Genomic DNA, 20,293 nt, shown 5'->3' on the forward strand with positions numbered 1-20,293 from the left:
TTGAAATATTTGTATATAAAAATTTATTCCATCAATTATTTTTTATTCAAGTATATTCAAATTAATCCAAATTTTATTTAATTAAACAAAAAACTAAAAAAATTAATTATAAACACATATTGGGTTTGTTTTAATATTTGTGAATATATTCTTTATTAAACGGGAGAACCCCATGAACTTACAAAATATGAATTACGTGCTGAACTGTACTTATTGTTCCACATATAACTATAAATATAATAAAAAGATTTAAATTATCCATACACGTAGAGTGTCTTTGAATCACCTGTAACAAATTAAACTAAGATATTATTTTGGTTATAAATTTGTGTAAGAAACTCTTCTCCTAATACTAACTCTGAATTTCTCAAAATAATTGGACCATTTTCTTTTCAAAAAATATTAATTGTAATAATAAAAATTATGTGGATTTTTGAACTGAGAACATTATGTTAAGATATTAAATAATTATATTCATTTGCATGTCAGAAAGATTTTAAATATTATAATATTATTCTCTTAACAGTTTAAGTTTATAAATTGGTTGATTCTTTAATATATGAGAGTTTTTTAAATTTGATTTGAATCTGAAAGCGTTGGCAGCTGCGATAAAAGGTAAGGACACGCAGTTCTAATGTTGTGTGTTTAACCAAGAATAAAGCTGATTTTTTAAATTAAAATAAAATATATATAATCCGTACTTGACAACTAGAAATAAATTAATAAATAAAATAATAATAATAATAGTGGTGAGAGCATTTCTCGGGCAAGTTGAACAAATTCATATATAAGCTTCTGCAATAATTCTTTCACGTTTTTGCATACTCATACAAAACTTACCCCTACCCTACCTAACCCCCCACCCCCTTATTATTATACAAATATTAATTCATAAAAAAGAAAATAAGATGAATATATTAATTTATTTTATTTCGTGATGTAATTGTATTGATATATTTAAATAGATTTATTTTGAAAAAAGATTTATTTCGGTCAAAATAGCACTTTTTATATACTTTATAATAACAGTTTTATTATTATCACAACTTCCGACTTATCCCAAAATCAACTACTTTAATTCCAACCCTAATTATTGACCAAGTAGCATTTAATTTAGGGATAATTATATCCTCATTTCTAACATATGCTCTATTTATATAAGTTGTGCATTCAGTTTCTGTATAGATATAACAAATATTTTTTTTATTTTAAAATATATTATAAATAAAAATATAATATATTAATTAGGTGATTAAGTCAACGTAAAATTTGAAAAGTTGGACAAATTAGTTATCTTATTAGTTGAAAGGCATTTTGATAATCACAAAAAATTAGCACACAGTGTCAAAACTATAACTTTGTATAACTATGTTCTTTATAATGGTATTAATAAACTGTCCTTGTGTCTTTTGAAAATTATACGTAGACCCATAAAAAATGTAAAAGTCATTTACACAAACCACCCATATTTCTTAGAAAATTGCACATACATTCTTAAAACGTCGACAATTCCCGTACAAACTATTCCTAATTTTTTACTTTAATTAGTGGTTTCTATAATTACTCAATAATATAATAATTTGTGTAAATAGATGATAAATTAGGAATGCGATTAAATATGAGTAAGAAAAATGAGTTTGGTTGACACTTGAGATGAATTTGTACTTAGCATTAGATTGAATGGGAGATAAAAGTATAATAATGACAATTGATGTAACACGTAAAAAGTAGAAAATTCCTCCAGTAATATCTGAATTTTACTGCGGTAAAACTATAGTTTTTGAATTGTAAATGATCCGTGAAGGGGTTACGGTAAAAATTGGTGTCCAGTAACATGAGCGGAATATAAAGTGAGAGAGGGGGGAGCTGTAAAAAATAATTACAGAAAGTGGATTTAATTGGTAGGTAAAAAAGAGGCATATTGATTGATGGATATAGAGTATAGTGTTGATGATAAGAGAGTATTGTATTGAAGGTCGTGCTGCTGAAGGCCCTTCGCCTTCACGAGCCTTTTTCCCTCTTCTCTATTTCCTATTCGTACACTATTATTATAGCCCCCAATAGCATCAGTTTGCATCTCTCTCTCTCTCTCTAAAACTCAGAAACAGAGGCCATATGTGAAAAACCAAGCACCCTAGGCCAATCCCCAATGTCCTGATTCCCTTCTTCACCAACCCTTCACCGCTTGTTTTTTGTTTCTCCAGAAAGAAAGTTTTACCCTAGGCAGGCAGCCAGGCCCCAAGAAGAATCTTCAGAAACGGAAGGATGAAGAGGGACCATATGAATCAAGAAAATTTCTCGAGCAGTGGGAGCTGCAGCTCCTCTGGTAAGGCTAAGATGTGGTCATGTGAAGCTGAAGAGGCCGGCGTCGATGAGCTCTTTGCGGTTTTGGGATACAACGTCAAGTCTTCCGACATGGCGGAGGTGGCGCAAAAGATCCAACAGTTGGAGGAAGTGATGGGAAGTGTTCAGCACGACGGCCTGTCTCACCTCGCTTCTGAAACTGTTCATTATAATCCTTCGGATCTCTCGTCCTGGCTCGAGTCCATGATTTCGGGCCTCAACCCCATGCCCGAATTCGACTCCTCTTCCGATCCCTTCCTCGAATCTTCCACTATCACTAGTGTTGACAACACCTGCAGCGTTAACAGCCGTGCCCAAATGGCGGTTGACTTGGACTTCGGGTCGGATCTTATTGCCATACCCGGAAAAGCCGTTTTCCCCAGAACCGAACCCCCCGTCGCGCCACCGCCTCCACTACAGCCACCGCAGCATCAGCATCAGCCCCTAGCTAAGAGACTGAAAACATCGCCGTATATAGATAATTCGGTTGGGGGGTTGCAGAGTGAGCCAGTTTTTGCTCGGCCCGTTGAGTCGACGCGGCCTGTTGTCCTGGTTGACTCGCAGGAAAATGGTATCAGACTTGTTCATACTCTGTTGGCTTGTGCTGAGGCCGTACAGCAAGAGAACTTCAAATTGGCTGAGGCTTTGGTCAAGAATATTGGATTTCTAGCAGTTTCGCAAGCAGGGGCTATGAGAAAAGTGGCTACATATTTTGCTGAAGCATTGGCTAGGAGAATTTATAGACTGTATCCCTCAAATCCGCAGGACACTGCGTTTACTGATATGTTACAAATGCACTTTTATGAGACATGCCCGTATCTCAAATTCGCGCATTTTACTGCAAATCAAGCAATTCTTGAAGCCTTTGCAGGGAAAAACCGAGTTCATGTGATTGATTTCAGCATGAAGCAGGGGATGCAGTGGCCTGCACTGTTGCAAGCTTTGGCCCTGAGGCCTGGAGGCCCGCCGAGCTTCCGTTTGACGGGAATCGGCCCACCTTCACACGATAACACGGATCATTTACAGGAAGTTGGGTGGAGATTAGCTCAATTGGCTGAAACAATCAATGTTGAGTTTGAGTACAGAGGTTTTGTGGCGAATTCTTTGGCTGATCTTGATGCGTCCATGTTTGACATAAGGGAAGGCGAGTCGGTAGCCGTCAATTCGATTTTCGAGTTGCATCAGTTGTTAGCGAGACCAGGGGCTATTGAGAAGGTTCTGAAAGTAGTGCGTGAATTGAAGCCTGAAATCTTGACTGTGGTTGAGCAGGAGGCTAATCACAACGGAAACGTTTTCTTGGATCGATTCACCGAGTCTTTGCATTATTACTCAACCCTTTTCGATTCACTGGAGAGTTGTGGCGGCGGCAGTAACGGCAGTGACGGGGTGGTGAGTGATCAAGATAAGGTTATGAGCGAGGTATACTTGGGGCGGCAGATCTGCAATGTGGTGGCTTGTGAGGGTGCTGACCGGGTTGAGAGGCATGAGACACTGGCTCAATGGAGATCCCGGTTCGGTTCAGCTGGATTCGTCCCGGTTCACCTGGGCTCCAATGCTTACAAGCAAGCTAGTATGCTGTTGGCACTGTTTGCTGGTGGGGATGGGTACAGAGTGGATGAAAACAATGGCTGTTTGATGTTGGGATGGCACACAAGGCCATTGATTGCTACCTCAGCTTGGAAACTAAGTTAGAACTTATTGATTTAACTCGGGTTCATCCGGTGGGTTAACTCATCTAGGGTTCAAGAAGAGGGGGGTGGGGTGGGGTGGCCATGTTTCTTGTCAGAGTGGGTATCTCTGCTGAGCTGTGAGTACAATGCCTTAGTGAAAAGTGAGACCCACCACTTCTCTAGTGTGTCTCCTCCACAGTCCACTCCACCCTTTCCATTTTCCATTTCCAAGTTGGAAAAAAATTGATCTTTTCTTCCTTTCTTTTTCAGCTTTTGCTTATTGCTCTCTTTTTAGGTTTTGAATTTCTCAAGTGAATTTCTTTCTTTCGTGTAATTTCTCAGGGGTGAATCTGGAATAGTGGAATCTGTATTTACATTACATATATAGTAGCTTTTGCTGCATAATAAAAAGAAATCACTCTTTCTCGGATTCTTGAATGTGAAAAGGTGATTGTAATCAAAGGGCCAGCTTTTGTTTGTTGTGTCTAATGTTGAGGAGAGAACTGGTCATATCATATGTTGCAACACTATTGGATTCTCCAGCATCAGAATTTGAGCTGCAGTTCATTTGCTCAAGATTAGTTTCTTCTGCTCTTTTGCTGTGAAAATGTCGCTTGAGTTGAAGTTGTATTTATCAGGACATTGAATGAATTATGCACCAATCACACGACAAACATATTTAGATTTATCAAATATGATTTAAGCTCAAGTGTTATTATTAGTATATGAAAGTTAACAAGTGTAATGAAGCAGACCAATGATGTTATGGCTATGGTTGTGGTTCAATAAACAAGTCGAAAGCTTAGGTTTGAGTTATCGAATTTGTGGGTTTTTATTGTTTATTTTTCATAATATATCAATGATATATTGGTTGAATCGATATAATATTAAAAAAATATAATAAAACATGTGTGTGTATGTATATATTTTCATATATATCAAGAATCATAGAGTTTTTATTTCAATATAAATATAATGGATAAAGGAGGTCAAACACCATGAATGGGATTTAAATTCCACTTCATTCCTCATAAGGGAGGGATGGAGGAGTTGAAACTTGATGGAAAAACTAATAAATGCAAGTACTTTAAAAGCGATAATTAAGGGAATCAATGTCCAAACATGAATAATAATAATAATAATAAATATAATATATAGAGGTCACACCATGAATTGGTATTATAAATATATACGATGTGTGTGTATGTACATATGCCATGTTGATGAGCTGGATGCTTAATCATTCACACACTTATTAATGACACTCAGGACATTAAACAACTTAAATTCCTGTTGCCATCAACTCATAATGACGTGATTTTCCTCACTTGAGGGCCCCAACTTAATTCTTTTCTAAGCTCTCAACCTTCGATTCTGCATGTGATGTCCAGATATTATTGGTTGATTTGTGTGTGTGTGTTAGAAAATCATGTCAGCAAAACATTTTAAATTTTAATTAGTAGGTACGATTCTCATGATTTCCTTCTTGTTCCATAATTGACACGAATATGTTGATGAAGTTGCTGATTAATTTCATCTTGTTCCAAAATTGTACTTGATGTCCCGTTGAGAATTTGGACTAACAATTTCCACTTTCCAACCCTCGATCAAATTTAATTTAATTGGTGAAATTGAGACTTCATAATTATTTGATAATGACTTTGATTCTCATTAATGTGTGGATATTAACATACTTATTTATTTTCTTTTCAAATGGTTCACATCATTTTTTTAACCATCAATCTACTACCATATTTATTCTCACTTTCACTTATATTTTATCACTCGCTCTATTTTTTATCATGTACTGGTTTATGTTTTTAAAACTTCTGTTGTGTCATGCCAATCTGACTGTATGCACGTAAATATTGCGTGTCATGATGTCTAATATAAAAAAAAGTACCTTAAAAATATTGGCTACAATATAATATTTTTCGACGTGTTAACTATAAAAAACATTCTATGTATTCATCTGAACGCCACCAACGTGTGAGATGTTATTATATTTTAATTGTTATAATTTTGGATCATTGTTAGATATAAATATTGATATTGATTATTACAATTGATTTATTTAAATAATAATTGTATATTCCTTTAATTTCAAAATAAAAAAATAAAGGAAAAAAACACGTATGATTGCTATAACAAATATTGTTAATTTTGTTAAAAGTCAATTTTTAAAATAGTGCATTATTTATCCATTAACAAGTCTAGTCCCTTAAATATTATAGACTAATTATATATAAATGTTACACGTAAGAGTTTGCAATCCCTTCAGTAAACCTTCATGCATGCACCCTCTAATTAATCCCTCTATATGTATTTATTTGGTTATAAGTAATTAATTATATATTATGATTTCTAATTACATTCTTTATAATTTTTTTAATAGAAGTAGCATGAATGTGGATGGTTTCAAAAGCTACTTGATTACGTAATTGATACTTTTTGGAAACTATATAATTTCTCCGTCCATCGATTACGTAAAAATTAATGAAGACTTTGGTGATTCATACATGTAGTTCAATGAATTTGGCATAATTAAATATATATATATATATATGGTCCATTCGACAACACTATCCACTAATGACCCGCGTGTTAAACATCCATCTTATCCTGCTTTTCTTGCTAACACAATATGAAACTGCAAACTCTAATTTGTATCAAATTCGATCGAATTTGAATTAATTATATAATAAATGCAATTCACTTGTCATGCATGTAATTGGTGTACAGTTCAGAGAAAACGACCAATTACATAGCAGGTATAATATATTTGTTTTCTAATTGATTTAATTAGTTCGACAAAATCTGATTCGAACAGAATTTTCATGTGAAATTCAACTTGGTGTAATTAAGGTATTAACATAACATAAGAGGAAAACTATATATATGCGTGCAGAGGGAATATATATATATATATATATATATATATGTGTGTGTGTGATGTCACATCCCACATCGATTAACAACTGATCAAATAAATACCGTATAAGTTTTGATAAGAAAAATTCAAGTGCATTCATTGGGTATGCATTTTTAAACAAATTGTTCATAGTCGAATTTCAATACCCACTCGATGGGTCTAGAATTAAGTCTCGCGTCCAATGGATTCACTATCTAGGGCGTGATAGTATGTATGTGTATATATACATATATGTTTGATAATGCATGCAGCAACTTGATTAAGGGTATTTTTGTAATTTTCTTTTAAAAAATAATATATTTATAATTATGAGTCGTGATTTTCATCTCCGATATATTAATAATTTTAATTATTATTAATTGGTAAACTGATTTATTTTAATAGAAGGATGTTAAGCGAGATATTATGTAGGTGTAAATTTGAAAGAGTAAAGTGAATGTGGGTAGGCGGGCGGCTCTTTTATGGTTCTGGAATGAATGATTAATTTAGTTATGAAAAGGCGTGGGATGGTATTGATCACGATGTTTAAAAGCGTAAAAAGAAATGTTAGTTACTAAAGTACCAACTTTGGGCATTAACAATACTTTCACTACTACACTAGAGAGTTGCCTAAAATTCATTTCATGATTACTGAGCTTTTCTTATGTGGGGCCCCCTGGAGCTCATGTTTGTGGGATGGATTCTTCATTCTTGATGTATATGTTGTGATGTTCATCTATTCTAAATACCCAAATTGCAATTTGCTTTTGAGGATATGAAAAATACACAATTTCCTTTCTCCTAAAAAATATAACTAATTCAATTCAATCACAAAGTAAATGTGATATATTTATTGTGTGATTGGTCATTTTTCCTAAATTATACGCCAATCACATAACAAGTGTATGTGATTGGTTCAAGTTTAACCGAGTCAGGTTCGGATAAGAAATTCCTCCGCCTCCTCTTTTTGCTTGCCCACACCACCTCTCTTTTTCCTCTCCATCCGCTTGGTTCGCTTCCCCTTTCCTCTCACCCATCTAGGCTGCCTTCCTTTTCCATTCCACACGTCGATTATATATATTCTATATATATATATATATGAGTATAATTGATATATTTATTTTTACGTTTTATAAATATGTTTATATAATTTGTATAAATTAGAGCCATTGATCTAATTCAAATAGATATTAGCCGTTGATTTTTTACATCATTATGAACTTTGATCTAAAATAAGAAAAGATTTAGGTTATTGATTTGTTTATAAAATCTAATGGCTCACATTTAGGACATAAAAAGTTATTTTATAGATGGTATTTAAGCAAAATCTTACATAAGGCACGTGATGTAGACCCCATATGTCATAAGGGACAATACAAGAAATATAAAATTTATTAGTCATAATTAAAAATTAATAGTCATAGTAAAAAGTCATTAATCATGACAATGCAATAGTTGTTGATCGAGGTTTTTGTCAGTATGACTAATCATTAGTCATGGTTATATATATTTTTCACGGCTAGAGCCATGGCAAAAATAATTTTCAATGAGGAATAAGTTGAGATTTTGTGTTGATTTTTATTTAACTGAAGTTAATACTAATTATTTACCACAACTTTAATCCATAACCAAAAAAATCGCAGGCGATTGTAACTTTTTTTTCCTTAGTAGGGTATTTTGCCCCTTTTTAAAGAATTCTGGAAGGTAAATTGAGATATTATTTTCACAAGGGACGCATTTTGACATTTTTGGTTTAAGACAGCTGGTAGTTTGCAATTGGCCTATTCTAAATAGTGTCTGCAACGACTTAAAATAAATATTTATTAATTCATTATTAAAATTAAATTAAAAAATATATTTTTAATTTTTTATTTATATTTATATTTTTTAACTGATTAAATTAAATTATTGTAAACTAAAAACTATTAGCAGTTTTCCATCAATTTTTACAGCTTATTTATAAATTTATAAGTATTAGGTTGTTTTCCTAAATATACTTCACTTTTTTGTTTTTGTTTTTTTTTTTTCTCTCTCATTTTTCAAGTCTCTATTAAAATACTTATAATTTTTATTACTGTGCCAATCATGCTTAAATTTTGAATACAATTCATCAACATTTGATATGATTTTAGATATATTCAAAATATTTGTTATGATTTTAACTACGATTAATATTTTGATCTTATTTGCAAAAATAATAAATTGTCATTGTGCAATTAAAATTAATTAATCTTTGTTATATTTTTATTTTATTTTTGTCCGTGATAATAAATTACAGCCAAAAAATATACTTCCTCTGATGTCCAATAATTCAAGATGAACTATCCATGTTAAAAATAGATTCATATTCATGAGGCCATAGGACTCAGTTTTTGCTGTTAGGCTAATTATTTGAGGTGCATTTTGCTAATTTAATTTGATGCTTTTGAAGTATATTATTTAATCCAACTAGACTCGTTTTTAGCATTATATCGATTCAATCAATTGAACGATTTACTATAAATAGTAAATAATAAATTACAATAATCCTCGTTTCAATCAATCAATCACTAAACAACAAATTACTTTAACTCATATAAAGTGAGATAAATATTAATACATTCGATATGACTCGAATTCATAACCTCAATTTTATTGATAGGATCTCAATCTTAGCCACAATTACTAGGTTAATATCATTGATCTATGCTGACTCTCTCTTTCTCTGTCACACTGAATTTGCACTAGCTAGTTATATATATATATATATATATATATATAGTATATAGAGTAGCAAGAGAATTCCATTAGCACTGTACGAATGCGAAAAAAAAATAAAGTTAGTTGAAAAGCGTTTATCATATTACTCCATAAATATTGGCCCCCTCACACGTAAATCATATTATTGTTGCTTTTTCTTGTGGCCCGCTTTTAGATTATTGCGCCCATGCAAATTGTTAATACTTTTTTTTATTTTCTTTTTTTTTTTTGGTGGGGTGGGGTTATCATGTAATTAATGTGAAATTGCATGGGCGGCCAAGACATAGAAAAAGGGTTATAGGTAGGATCCCAGTTGTTTTGGAAATTATTGGACGATCACATCATACTCCACTTCCACTTCAATCTCATCTTCATTTTCTATTTATAGAGAGAGAGAGAGAGAGAAGGGGTTGGATGGCATGCAGAGAATGAGTGGATGGTGGAAGCCAAGTCAGAGTAAGCCGCTGAAACTAAGTGCGGACAGGGAGGGAACTTCAATGGACAAATGAAGCTCCAGATTCAACACATAACATATTTCTTACATTTGTTGAGAGATAGAAAATTAACATTAATTGGATATGTGCATCAACATAACATACATTCAGCGGCAAAGTCAAGCCCCGTCCAGCTCTAGCGGTCGATAGAGCTTGTCTCCAGTTTGAGTTTATTAAGTGTTAAATTTAAATTTATCTTGTCTATTAATACAAATAATATTCAAAATTTACAGTAACGTATTTAAAAAATAATTTTTTCAACATTCTTATTTTAACCTCTCTCTACTGCTTCTAACCACACGATTTTCATTTAGCCAAAAAGAAAATTTTGTTATCTTGTGATTTGCTCAACATCAGGTTATATTCTTACTAAAATTCCTCTTGTTTGTAAATTTTTATCTGTCCTTATTGTCGGAATAATAATTTGTAAGAATCATCAGTACTTATATTATTGTATTTATTTAATTTGTAATAATTATTTTAATAATTTTTTTTATAAAATTGAATATTTTTATTTACTACCTAATTAATTAAAATTTAATAGGACTAAGTCAAATTTCGGAGTTATGCATACATTCATCCATGCACAGTACTACTGGTCTCTACATTTGACGGCTGATGAATTAACAAAGTGGGGAGGTCTAAAGTGCAATGTCAAAAGTGGCTCACAACTGTTAACCAAATCTTGTTCTAACCGCTAAGGTTGAGATTTCGTTATAAAAATATTATAATCAGCTTGACTCCCCTACATTTGGATGTCTACTTTTATAATAATTTGTTATTTTCTTAAATATGTTTTTTGATTTTTTTATAATTTAAATATATTAAAAAATGCAATGAATTGTATATATATATATATAAAACCTAACAACGTCAGTGGTCTGTAAAATATTGTAATGGAAAAATAGAGTGGAAGTTTGATTGTGAGCAATATGAAGCATGAGATGTAATAGGTGGGTATGTGAGGGTGTGGGGGGTGGGGGTTCAGAAAGTGGCTTTTCTTACTTTCTCTTTTAAGTTCAATTTTGGACAATTTCCACTACAAAAAGACTCCCACTACAATTTGTCTTCAAGAATTCGCTCATTTCTCACCACTTCTTTATATTTATAATTCTTCCGCCAAAAACAAAAAATTGAACCCTCACCACCTAAACATTATCAATTCCAGTTTTATATAAGTGAATGTTATAATAAATTTTTTATTTTTCTGTCGCGTTTAACCATAGATTCGTAACAGTCATTAGTCGTTATTTCTGCAGTGTGGTCAAATCATGGCAAGTATTCTGATTATGACTAAAAATTATGATAAATATTGATTATCGCGATAAAAATTTAAGTTTAGAAGTGGTTGCTTCTAGTTTAGCAAAAACTTGATTTTTTTTTAATAGTATTTAAAAACATCGTTCGTAATTTAAAAATGACTCGTTCTTACAACCGCATCCAGAAAATAAGTCAACATTCTATGTATCAATATCATGTTGTAAAAATTTGTAAGATGTTGACATCAAATAATCCTAACAAAACATATAAAGGCCACAAATAATATAAGATATTTTAATTAGATTCAATAAGTAGTATGAAAATGAAGTATGATTCGCATTGGCCGATTGGTCGTTCATCATATTTGTTTTCGCAGTGTAATAATAAACACATTGTAATTGAAAAGTCACATCAAATCGTGGGGGAAAATGTTATCCTGTCTAGGATTTGTATTCGTGCTCCTGTAATTTTTTTTTTTTTAATTTAGTTCAATTTATTACGATTTTCTCATATTGTCTTTTATAAGTTATTATTTTTTTAATTTCAGTTATTTTGTACATTTTTCAACTAATAATTAACGAAATTATTATTATTACTGTATATTTTTTGTTAATTATTAGACAAAAAATATACGTGAATACTAATATTAATTTTTTTTTTAGATTATAAAATGCAATATTAGCAAATCGTACTAAATTGAAAAAAAAATTAATATATGGTACAAAAAAATACAGTGTTTCCGAAAATTGATGAGTGTTTCTCCTCATGTCACTGTCGTATTTAAGAGAATGGGCCCAACAGAAGCACATGCACCACCAAAAATTAATACCCAGAAATTTCAACTCCCAATTTGGGATATCAACATCTGATTGAGTGAAAGATCCGGTAATGATTTTAGGTCGAATCCTTGTCATTGTCTCTACGAGCTATTTACAATAATTTCTGCTGTTGCACTATAAATAAATGAAAATATTATTTGTTTAATTCTTTGATTTTGTCTGCTCTTAATTTTAATTTTTTAAATTTATCTATTTTAATTTTAGTTCGATAATTTTTAACATTACTTAATTTTAATCTTTTGATCAAATTTCAGACAATTTTACCGCTACATAATTTTTCAAGAGAATTTTAATTCGTATATATAATTCATTTTGAATCTCGTAGCTAATACGCGCCTATAATGGTATAAGAGTTTAAGTTTATGAAAAAAATATTTATTTATATTACACTTAAAACATTAGAATGGACTAATATCCTTTATTATCAAAAGGGAAAAAGAGTCATAAATTAGGTTAAAGGACCAAATTTACACATAATTGGTAGATAAATTACTAAATCTAATATTGTAAAAAATAAAGGATCAAAATGAATTAAGGCAAAGTTATAGGATGAAAATTTTATTTTTTCCTAAATAAATTGTAAAAACATATTATAACTTAAAAAAAATAATAAAATTTGAGAGTGTTTGAAAATAAAATTAAAAATAAAACAGAAAAATAGAGGTTTGATATTTAGAAAAATAATTTAATACTACGACTTTACTAATAAGCTAAAAAGTTGATAAAAAGCTATTTATAACTTTTAATTTAAATAATTTAAAAATAAAATGATTAATTTTATCTCACTTTCAGTAATAAGCTGATTTACTCTTATTTTAAATTCTAACAAACACCCCCCTTAAGTCTCTTCTTTGGTCTCTTAAAAAAATAATTATTATTATTTTAATTAATAACAATAAATAAATTTACGATAAATTATTTTAACATATTAAATAATATTTAATTTAATTAATAATAATAATTCAGACAAAATATAATAAATAAATATTCACACGTCCGTAGGGACTCACAACAAGAAATACTTGCTTGATTGCAAGTTTTAGAGCAGTTATATTTTTGGGCCTTTTGACAAGGGCGTGTTTGGTCCATTTAATTAGACAAGAATTGATTTAGATAAGTTGTGAAGGGGCTTAGTTTAGTTTGGATTTTCTGAAGCCTATGTATTCATCAACTTATTAGGACTTTGGGCTCATCATATATCCAATGGATTTTCATTGTAACTTAAGTCCAAGAGATTTTTAAAATTTTACTGAGTGTCAAGATTTTGAGAATGATCTATTTATATAAATTACTTCTATCTTTTGGATAATTACATATATACCTATTAAAATATTATTATTATTTACATAAATCATCTCTTACTTTTTTAAAAAATTACATACACACCCTAAAAATATTAGCATCATTACACAAACTACCCCTATTTTTGGCTGTCGGGGTAGTTTTTGTAATTTTTGTGGCACACATGATTTATTCTGGCAACTTTTGCAAAATTCGATAGCAAAAGGACCAAAATTGTGAAATGTCAAAAAGTTACAAGATTTTTTTGCAACTCTTACAAAGATAAAAGAGATAAGAAAGCCAAAATTGTGAGGGGCACATAATTTATTCTAGCAATTTTTGGAAAATTCGATACTGAAAGGACCAAAATTATGAAATGTCAAAAAATTATCGGACTTTTTACAATCCTAAAAAGATAAAGAATAAAAATACCAAAAATTAATAACCAAAAATATATTTAAGCCATCACTATTTTTTACAAACATCAATCTTTTGGTCGTTTGCCTAATTACTTTCTAGAACCATAAACTGCTCTTTTCTACTTTTGAAAAGTATGTAAAATATTAATATTAAATGATTATCTTTTATATTAATTTAATTTTTTAGATAAAGTAATTGTTTAATATAGTGTCTGAACCAGACCAAATCAAAAGTCTTGAAATTTGAATTTCATTGTCACCAATCTACTAAAGAAATGTTATAGGTAGGATTTAGACATAAAGGGGACGTGTTAAGAAATTAATATTAAATAATTCTCACATCTAACAATTTAAACTTTTAGATAAGGTGATCGTTTAACAAGTAGGTATTACAATATGAGTAAATTATGTTTGATACAATTACAAATACTCTTTCGTTGTCTGAAAAATTAACAATATCCACTAATAATAACGTCCTTTCAATAATTAACTTGTTATGTTCGCTTCCATTAGGGTGTATCAATTTATATATTTTTTTATGTTTATTTTCTTTTATAATTATATATGTTCAACACAAGATTTTTATATTTTTTTATAATAACGTCGGACCAAAACAAGATATTTTTTTTAAATTTTCTTTTCAAATTAAATTGCAGCGAGGATAAAATTGATTTTTTTTTACCTTATCACTCAAGAGTTATATTAACGTCATACATCAACAAGAATCGATAATTTTTCAAATAATAAAAAATTAAACGTATCATTTCTACAGTCAGTTGCATAATTTTCAGGCAAGAATCAATGTATCGTTCTTAGAACTAAGAGACATTTTTTCAAAAAACTTTAACAGAAAGTGAATATATAGACATATATATAGAGAGAGAGAGAGAGTGAGAAAGAGGGGTTTATTTATAGAGATGTGGACAAGTTGGGGCATTGTTTGTGAGTTGAGTTGACGATTTTAGTAAAGGGCAATGCATCATTTCCGGAAAGTGTCTCAACATCAAACCTTAACAAACCAAACTCCATAATTTTAGTAAAACATAAACTCAAATATTAGGGCAAAAGCAATAGTACCTGCCCAAAAGCAATCACACACTTCATTCAATTTTAGCATTGTAATTCACACCCCACTTGCAACATCCACAGCCGTGTAATGTGTTTGGGGGTTGGAATTATACTTTTTAGTCCCGTAGAATGTGAAGCTCAATATTTTCAGTCTTATTTTATGGAATTTTTAAAATAATATAAAATTTGAGAAAACTCGACTATGCTTTACGGGATTTATGGGAGTATTTTAAAATTGTTCATATAGTTTATATATCCTGAAAAAATATCATATACTGTAAAATAACTTTTTTTTTAAAAAAAAAGTTATATCTGACATAGAACAATGACGTAATTTCTAAACACTAGTTTGTACAGTACTATTTTCTTACAATAGTTAGAAAAATGTAGAAGATTGCCGTCCTGTCATAATCCATATATATAAATAATTAATTTATACAAATATATGACATTGATTATAAATGAAGAATTTAAGTGGGTCAAGAATTCCTGGCCCTGCATTTTCAGCACAAAAGAAGTAGTTTGTTCCTCATCTTTATGCAAAGTGGCAATGGAATCTGTAGTAGAGAGGTAAATAAAGAATATGAGCAGACCAAAAGTCATTCGCGAAAGCAATTGAGATAAGCCTTTGCACGACTTTAGATCTCCAACAACAGTTAAGGGGAAATTGCATATTACCCCATGTGTTGTAGAAAACTTATAAAATACTTATTTGTGTTGATAAAATAGTCAAAATTATAAACTTTGCGAAAAAAACTCTCTTTTTAAAAAGAAATGGAGAGTTGTTCACACATGCAAATGGATAACTTTTTGATGCATTTTCAACATTTATCATATTTGGATAGATAAAATTGCCCCTGTCAATATTGTTTTTGATTAATTCTTTATATTTTTCATATTTTGTAGAAACAAACATGATAAATACCAAAAAAATAGTATTTGTCAATTTTTATATGTAAAAATATATTATTACATTAAATTAAAATATTCTACTTATGAAAATACTAAATTTTTAATATCATTTATAAGTTTTTAAAATCAAAATACATGATAAATAAATTTATTTTTTTTAATATAATATATTTAGGCATAATATAATTAAACTAATTCATTATATTGAAATTTACAAAATAACAATAAATAAATAAATATTAAAAAAAGTAAAGAGAAAAACGAATCGCCCATCACCCTCCACCCCCAATCGCCAGCCACCCACCGCCCCCGCATGTGCCTCCGGCATCCATCCCCAACCTCCGCCTCCGCCTCCCAGCTTCCACCCCCAGCCTCCGTCTGCCGGCCTCCACCGTCTGCCTCTCCAGGACATTAGGGTGGGTTGCGCACCGATCGTGGCGTCGCCGCCCAGATCTGGGGCGACGTCGACGTCGCCCACGTATATAGTATATATTGTATTAATTATTTGTATATATTATATATCATAATATTTTATTTTATATATAATTGGGTATATGTATAAATGCAGAAAATATATTTTATAAATACTTGAGATCTAAAAGCCGCTCGTTTTTAATTAGAAAAGATCAATGACTATCAAAATAAGAGCATAACGGGCAAATCATTAAATAATTGACGCAATTAAGCATAATTTAGAGTGTGTTGTGATATTTTAAAAAATACAGAGGAGGTTTTTGCATATATTTTTAATATAGAGAATTTTTAGTTAAATTTCTAAAACACATAGGGATTTCATGCAATTATTCTTAACATTAATTAATAGCCTGGCCTGAGCTACTTAAACTCTCGAATATTGAACCAATTCTCTATTAGTACCAGCATAAATTCAATTTAGAGATAATTATATTTATACTTCTAATTTTAGTCTATTCTCATAATTTTAGCAGATAAAAAGCAGATATAATTTGTATAATGATGTTATTGTTTTTCTGGGGTGTATTGATTTTTTTTTAAAAAAATAATTTGTGTTAATATCGTTGACATTATTAATGGATGTATGTATAATTTTTTAAAAAACAGAGATAATTTATATAAATAAATATATTTATTTCTTTGATTAATTTTAATTACATCAACCATGTGCTGATCTTAAATATTTAAACACATAAATTAATGGAGTAAGGGTCAATTTTGATACGGAGGACAGTAAGAACCTAAGATTCGATCAGTTATCACATGGGATCACATTCTCCGGAAATTTCATTTCGTATTTTAGTTCTTTTATTGTATATTTATGAAAGTTCAGACATTCAGAAACAGTATTTAAGGTTTCCAATGCATGTGTAATTTTTTAATTTTTTTTAGGTCTTTTTAATTAAATAGAGTCAATAGATAAAAATACCTGCACGTATTTTGAGGTATTAATGGCTTTTTCCATGTGAGGTGATGTACAACGAGATAGGGATGTATTTTGGGAACATTTGGTTACACGAAATTTTAATGTTACTATAAAAAAAATTAATTATTTTCTATACTATAAATTACCACAGCTAAAAATCAATATTATCTATTACAGTCAAACAAAATCAATGCTAAAATTTAAGTTTAGTTTTATCACAATTAACTAACAGTCCCTACGATTTTACTTATAGTATCTACCACATGTTTTTACTTTTAACTATAATGAAAAATCAAAGTTCTTCTAGATTGTGAGTATAGTACTTTAGTTACGTGGTTTAATAGTGAAATTTTAAATGACCATAAATTTTGTTTCAAAAGCAGTTACGGAATGATCTATCTATTATTTTGATTCTCTTCTTGAAAATAACCCAACCTCTCACTATTATTATCTCGATGGGCTATCTTTCATTGTAAAATTCCATCACTTCAACCACTATTCGAATCTTTTTTTTTTTATCTTTTTTGTTTTTTCATTAGATTTTAGTTAATTTTCATACTTTTTTTCATAATTGTCATCTGGGCCTTATATTTTGCTTAGGTTATGACTCTTTCTTTTAAATATACAGATATTATATTGTTGAAATCACATAAAAATAAATTATATTTTTTTCCAATTTTAATTTATCAAAATACTGGAGACATGTTCTTACGTTATTAATCAAATTTTTATTGCTTCCGCTGGCTCAATGATGAGGATTGAAAGAGGTTGGTCTCGACATATATAATGTCCGGCCATTATCATTGCAGATTTGTTGAAAACTTAGGCAGAATTTTCGATAATATTCACGAGCTAGTGTTGGTCAAAATGGCGCATGTAGTGTGAACGAAGAATAATAATGCACTTTGACTTAGCTGCATCGTTGTTGTTCCCACATGGAATCTTTTGATGCTATGAGTAAACACAAATACAACTAATGTATAATTTTTCAACGTCTTCCTTGTACGACACACATCAACCTGTGATAAAAATTAATTTTAAATACATATAATGTAATTTGTGATTGAATTGACACCCCATTATATAGAGTACTGTTTATTTTAAAGATTTTTATCCTATGAAAAAGAGGTAGAAGAGGCCGCGAAGCTTATATACCATCAAACATGTGTTTATATTATCAGGCTCCTAAACATGGGGCTTGAGATGGACACATGACCTCGTTCCCGCAAATAGGCCCAAATGATATGACGTGCAATGTAATCGGCACTCTATTTTTCTCGTAGTTTTATCTTGCCTAGTTTCATATAAGCCTTACAAATTTGTTCTAAAAGGCGTCTCACTAGAGAGAGGATGCTTAAACTTCTCGATAAGACCAATATGAGATGTTTGCTTATATTAATACAATAGCGTGTCATCTAATTTGATCTTTTTGTCCGTTTATTTTTATATATTTTCTAAAAAGTAGTTTCCATTTTCTTTCTTTTGGTTACATCAGAATAAATAGTTTATATAAATTGCACTTCATCGTTGTAAGGCAAATAGATAAATAAATGAATACTATAAGATTAAATAAAGTCGAACAAATTCAATTCAAAATGATAGTTGTGAATAACTATTTTTATACTTGGACTCAAAATTAATAATTATGCATGCTTAATGTGTTCGAGATTTTACGTTATAATGTACATAAACACATGGTTGATTATTTCTTTAAAGAAAATATAGCATCAATTGGTCTTAATCTCACCAAAATAAAACAACTTGCATTCTCTATTTGAAATTTTAAGTCAATAATTCGCACACCAACTCAACTTTGATTATAATATAATGTTGGTGTCATTATACTATTTTTCTTGAGTAGAAAATATAAGATGAATGACTGATCTCTCTAACCTTATCATCAGAATTAGCATTATACTATTAAAACAAAGTAGAATTAGGAATATGTACTATACTACAATTTAATTCAATTCCTCATAGGGGGTCTAATATGGGGGCTTATAAATGAACAAAATTGCCCACCGCAAGACCTTAAAATGCCACTCACATAAGGATCTGTATATTTTTTAGTTGGATCGTGTCGCATTCGAGTTGATCTAATTAGGAGACTCGGAACTATAATTATTGATAACTCAATGATTGGAGGGCTAAGATCACGATACGTGAACCCTTACAAATACTAATAATTAACCTTATAAATACTCTATAGCCATTTTTGGGTCAAGAATCAAGATACACCATTTTACAGGAAGAATATTCTATTTTTTTCCCCTCGATTTCATACCGATCTAACTTAAGTACTGGAATATCTTAGTTGGGGATCTCCGAACAAGTTTAATAACTTGTTCGTTTTCTTAGATCCCAAATACATTTGGATCGAATTATCTTGGAAGTTACTACGATCTTTCGATTGGATCGAGTCCTAATTCTATCTATAGCTCCTAACCTTGGATAAATGGGATATTTTTAATTATGTGTTAGTTGAATTTGAGTTATAAAATATACTTTGCCTCCTAAATTATTGATGTAATATTTTATACCATCTTAAATTAATAAATGTAATATTTATCCTATTGGTTGGATAAAAATGTCTCTCATGCTTTTAATTATATTATTCTCAATATATTTTGATATTTTGCACGTTAAAACACCACCAAATTATTTTTTAATTAAAATTTGTTTAATAAGTGAAATTTTAACATAGATATATTTAAAAGATGGAATCATAGATATACGTAAATAACTGAATTTTAACATTTTCGATTTTATTATGATTTATATTATTAATATCCATTTTAATATAATATTAAGTATATAGTCTTTAAAAAGAATAAACTGATTTTACAGCTTGAAATTATTGATGATAAGTTCCAAAAAGGGAATCGGTGGGAAGCGGCGTCGTATCTCACCAGACTTTGCTCAACAAAATCCAGCTCACCTCAATCACAATATCATCTC

General features: G+C 30.2%; 1 protein-coding gene across 1 annotated transcript; it reads left to right on the forward strand.

Annotated features, from left to right (window-relative positions):
- Positions 1–1,968: 1,968 nt before the first annotated feature.
- Positions 1,969–4,443, forward strand: LOC105156231 (DELLA protein GAI1). Its single transcript, XM_011072307.3, has one exon. It carries the CDS (start codon positions 2,266–2,268, stop codon positions 4,033–4,035), a length of 1,770 nt encoding a protein of 589 aa, XP_011070609.2. The 5' UTR covers positions 1,969–2,265; the 3' UTR covers positions 4,036–4,443.
- The last annotated feature ends 15,850 nt before the right edge of the window (positions 4,444–20,293 follow it).

Source organism: Sesamum indicum, linkage group LG2 (genome assembly GCF_026168435.1).
Source record: "Sesamum indicum cultivar Baizhima isolate 11 linkage group LG2, ASM2616843v1, whole genome shotgun sequence".
Taxonomy (NCBI): domain Eukaryota; kingdom Viridiplantae; phylum Streptophyta; class Magnoliopsida; order Lamiales; family Pedaliaceae; genus Sesamum; species Sesamum indicum.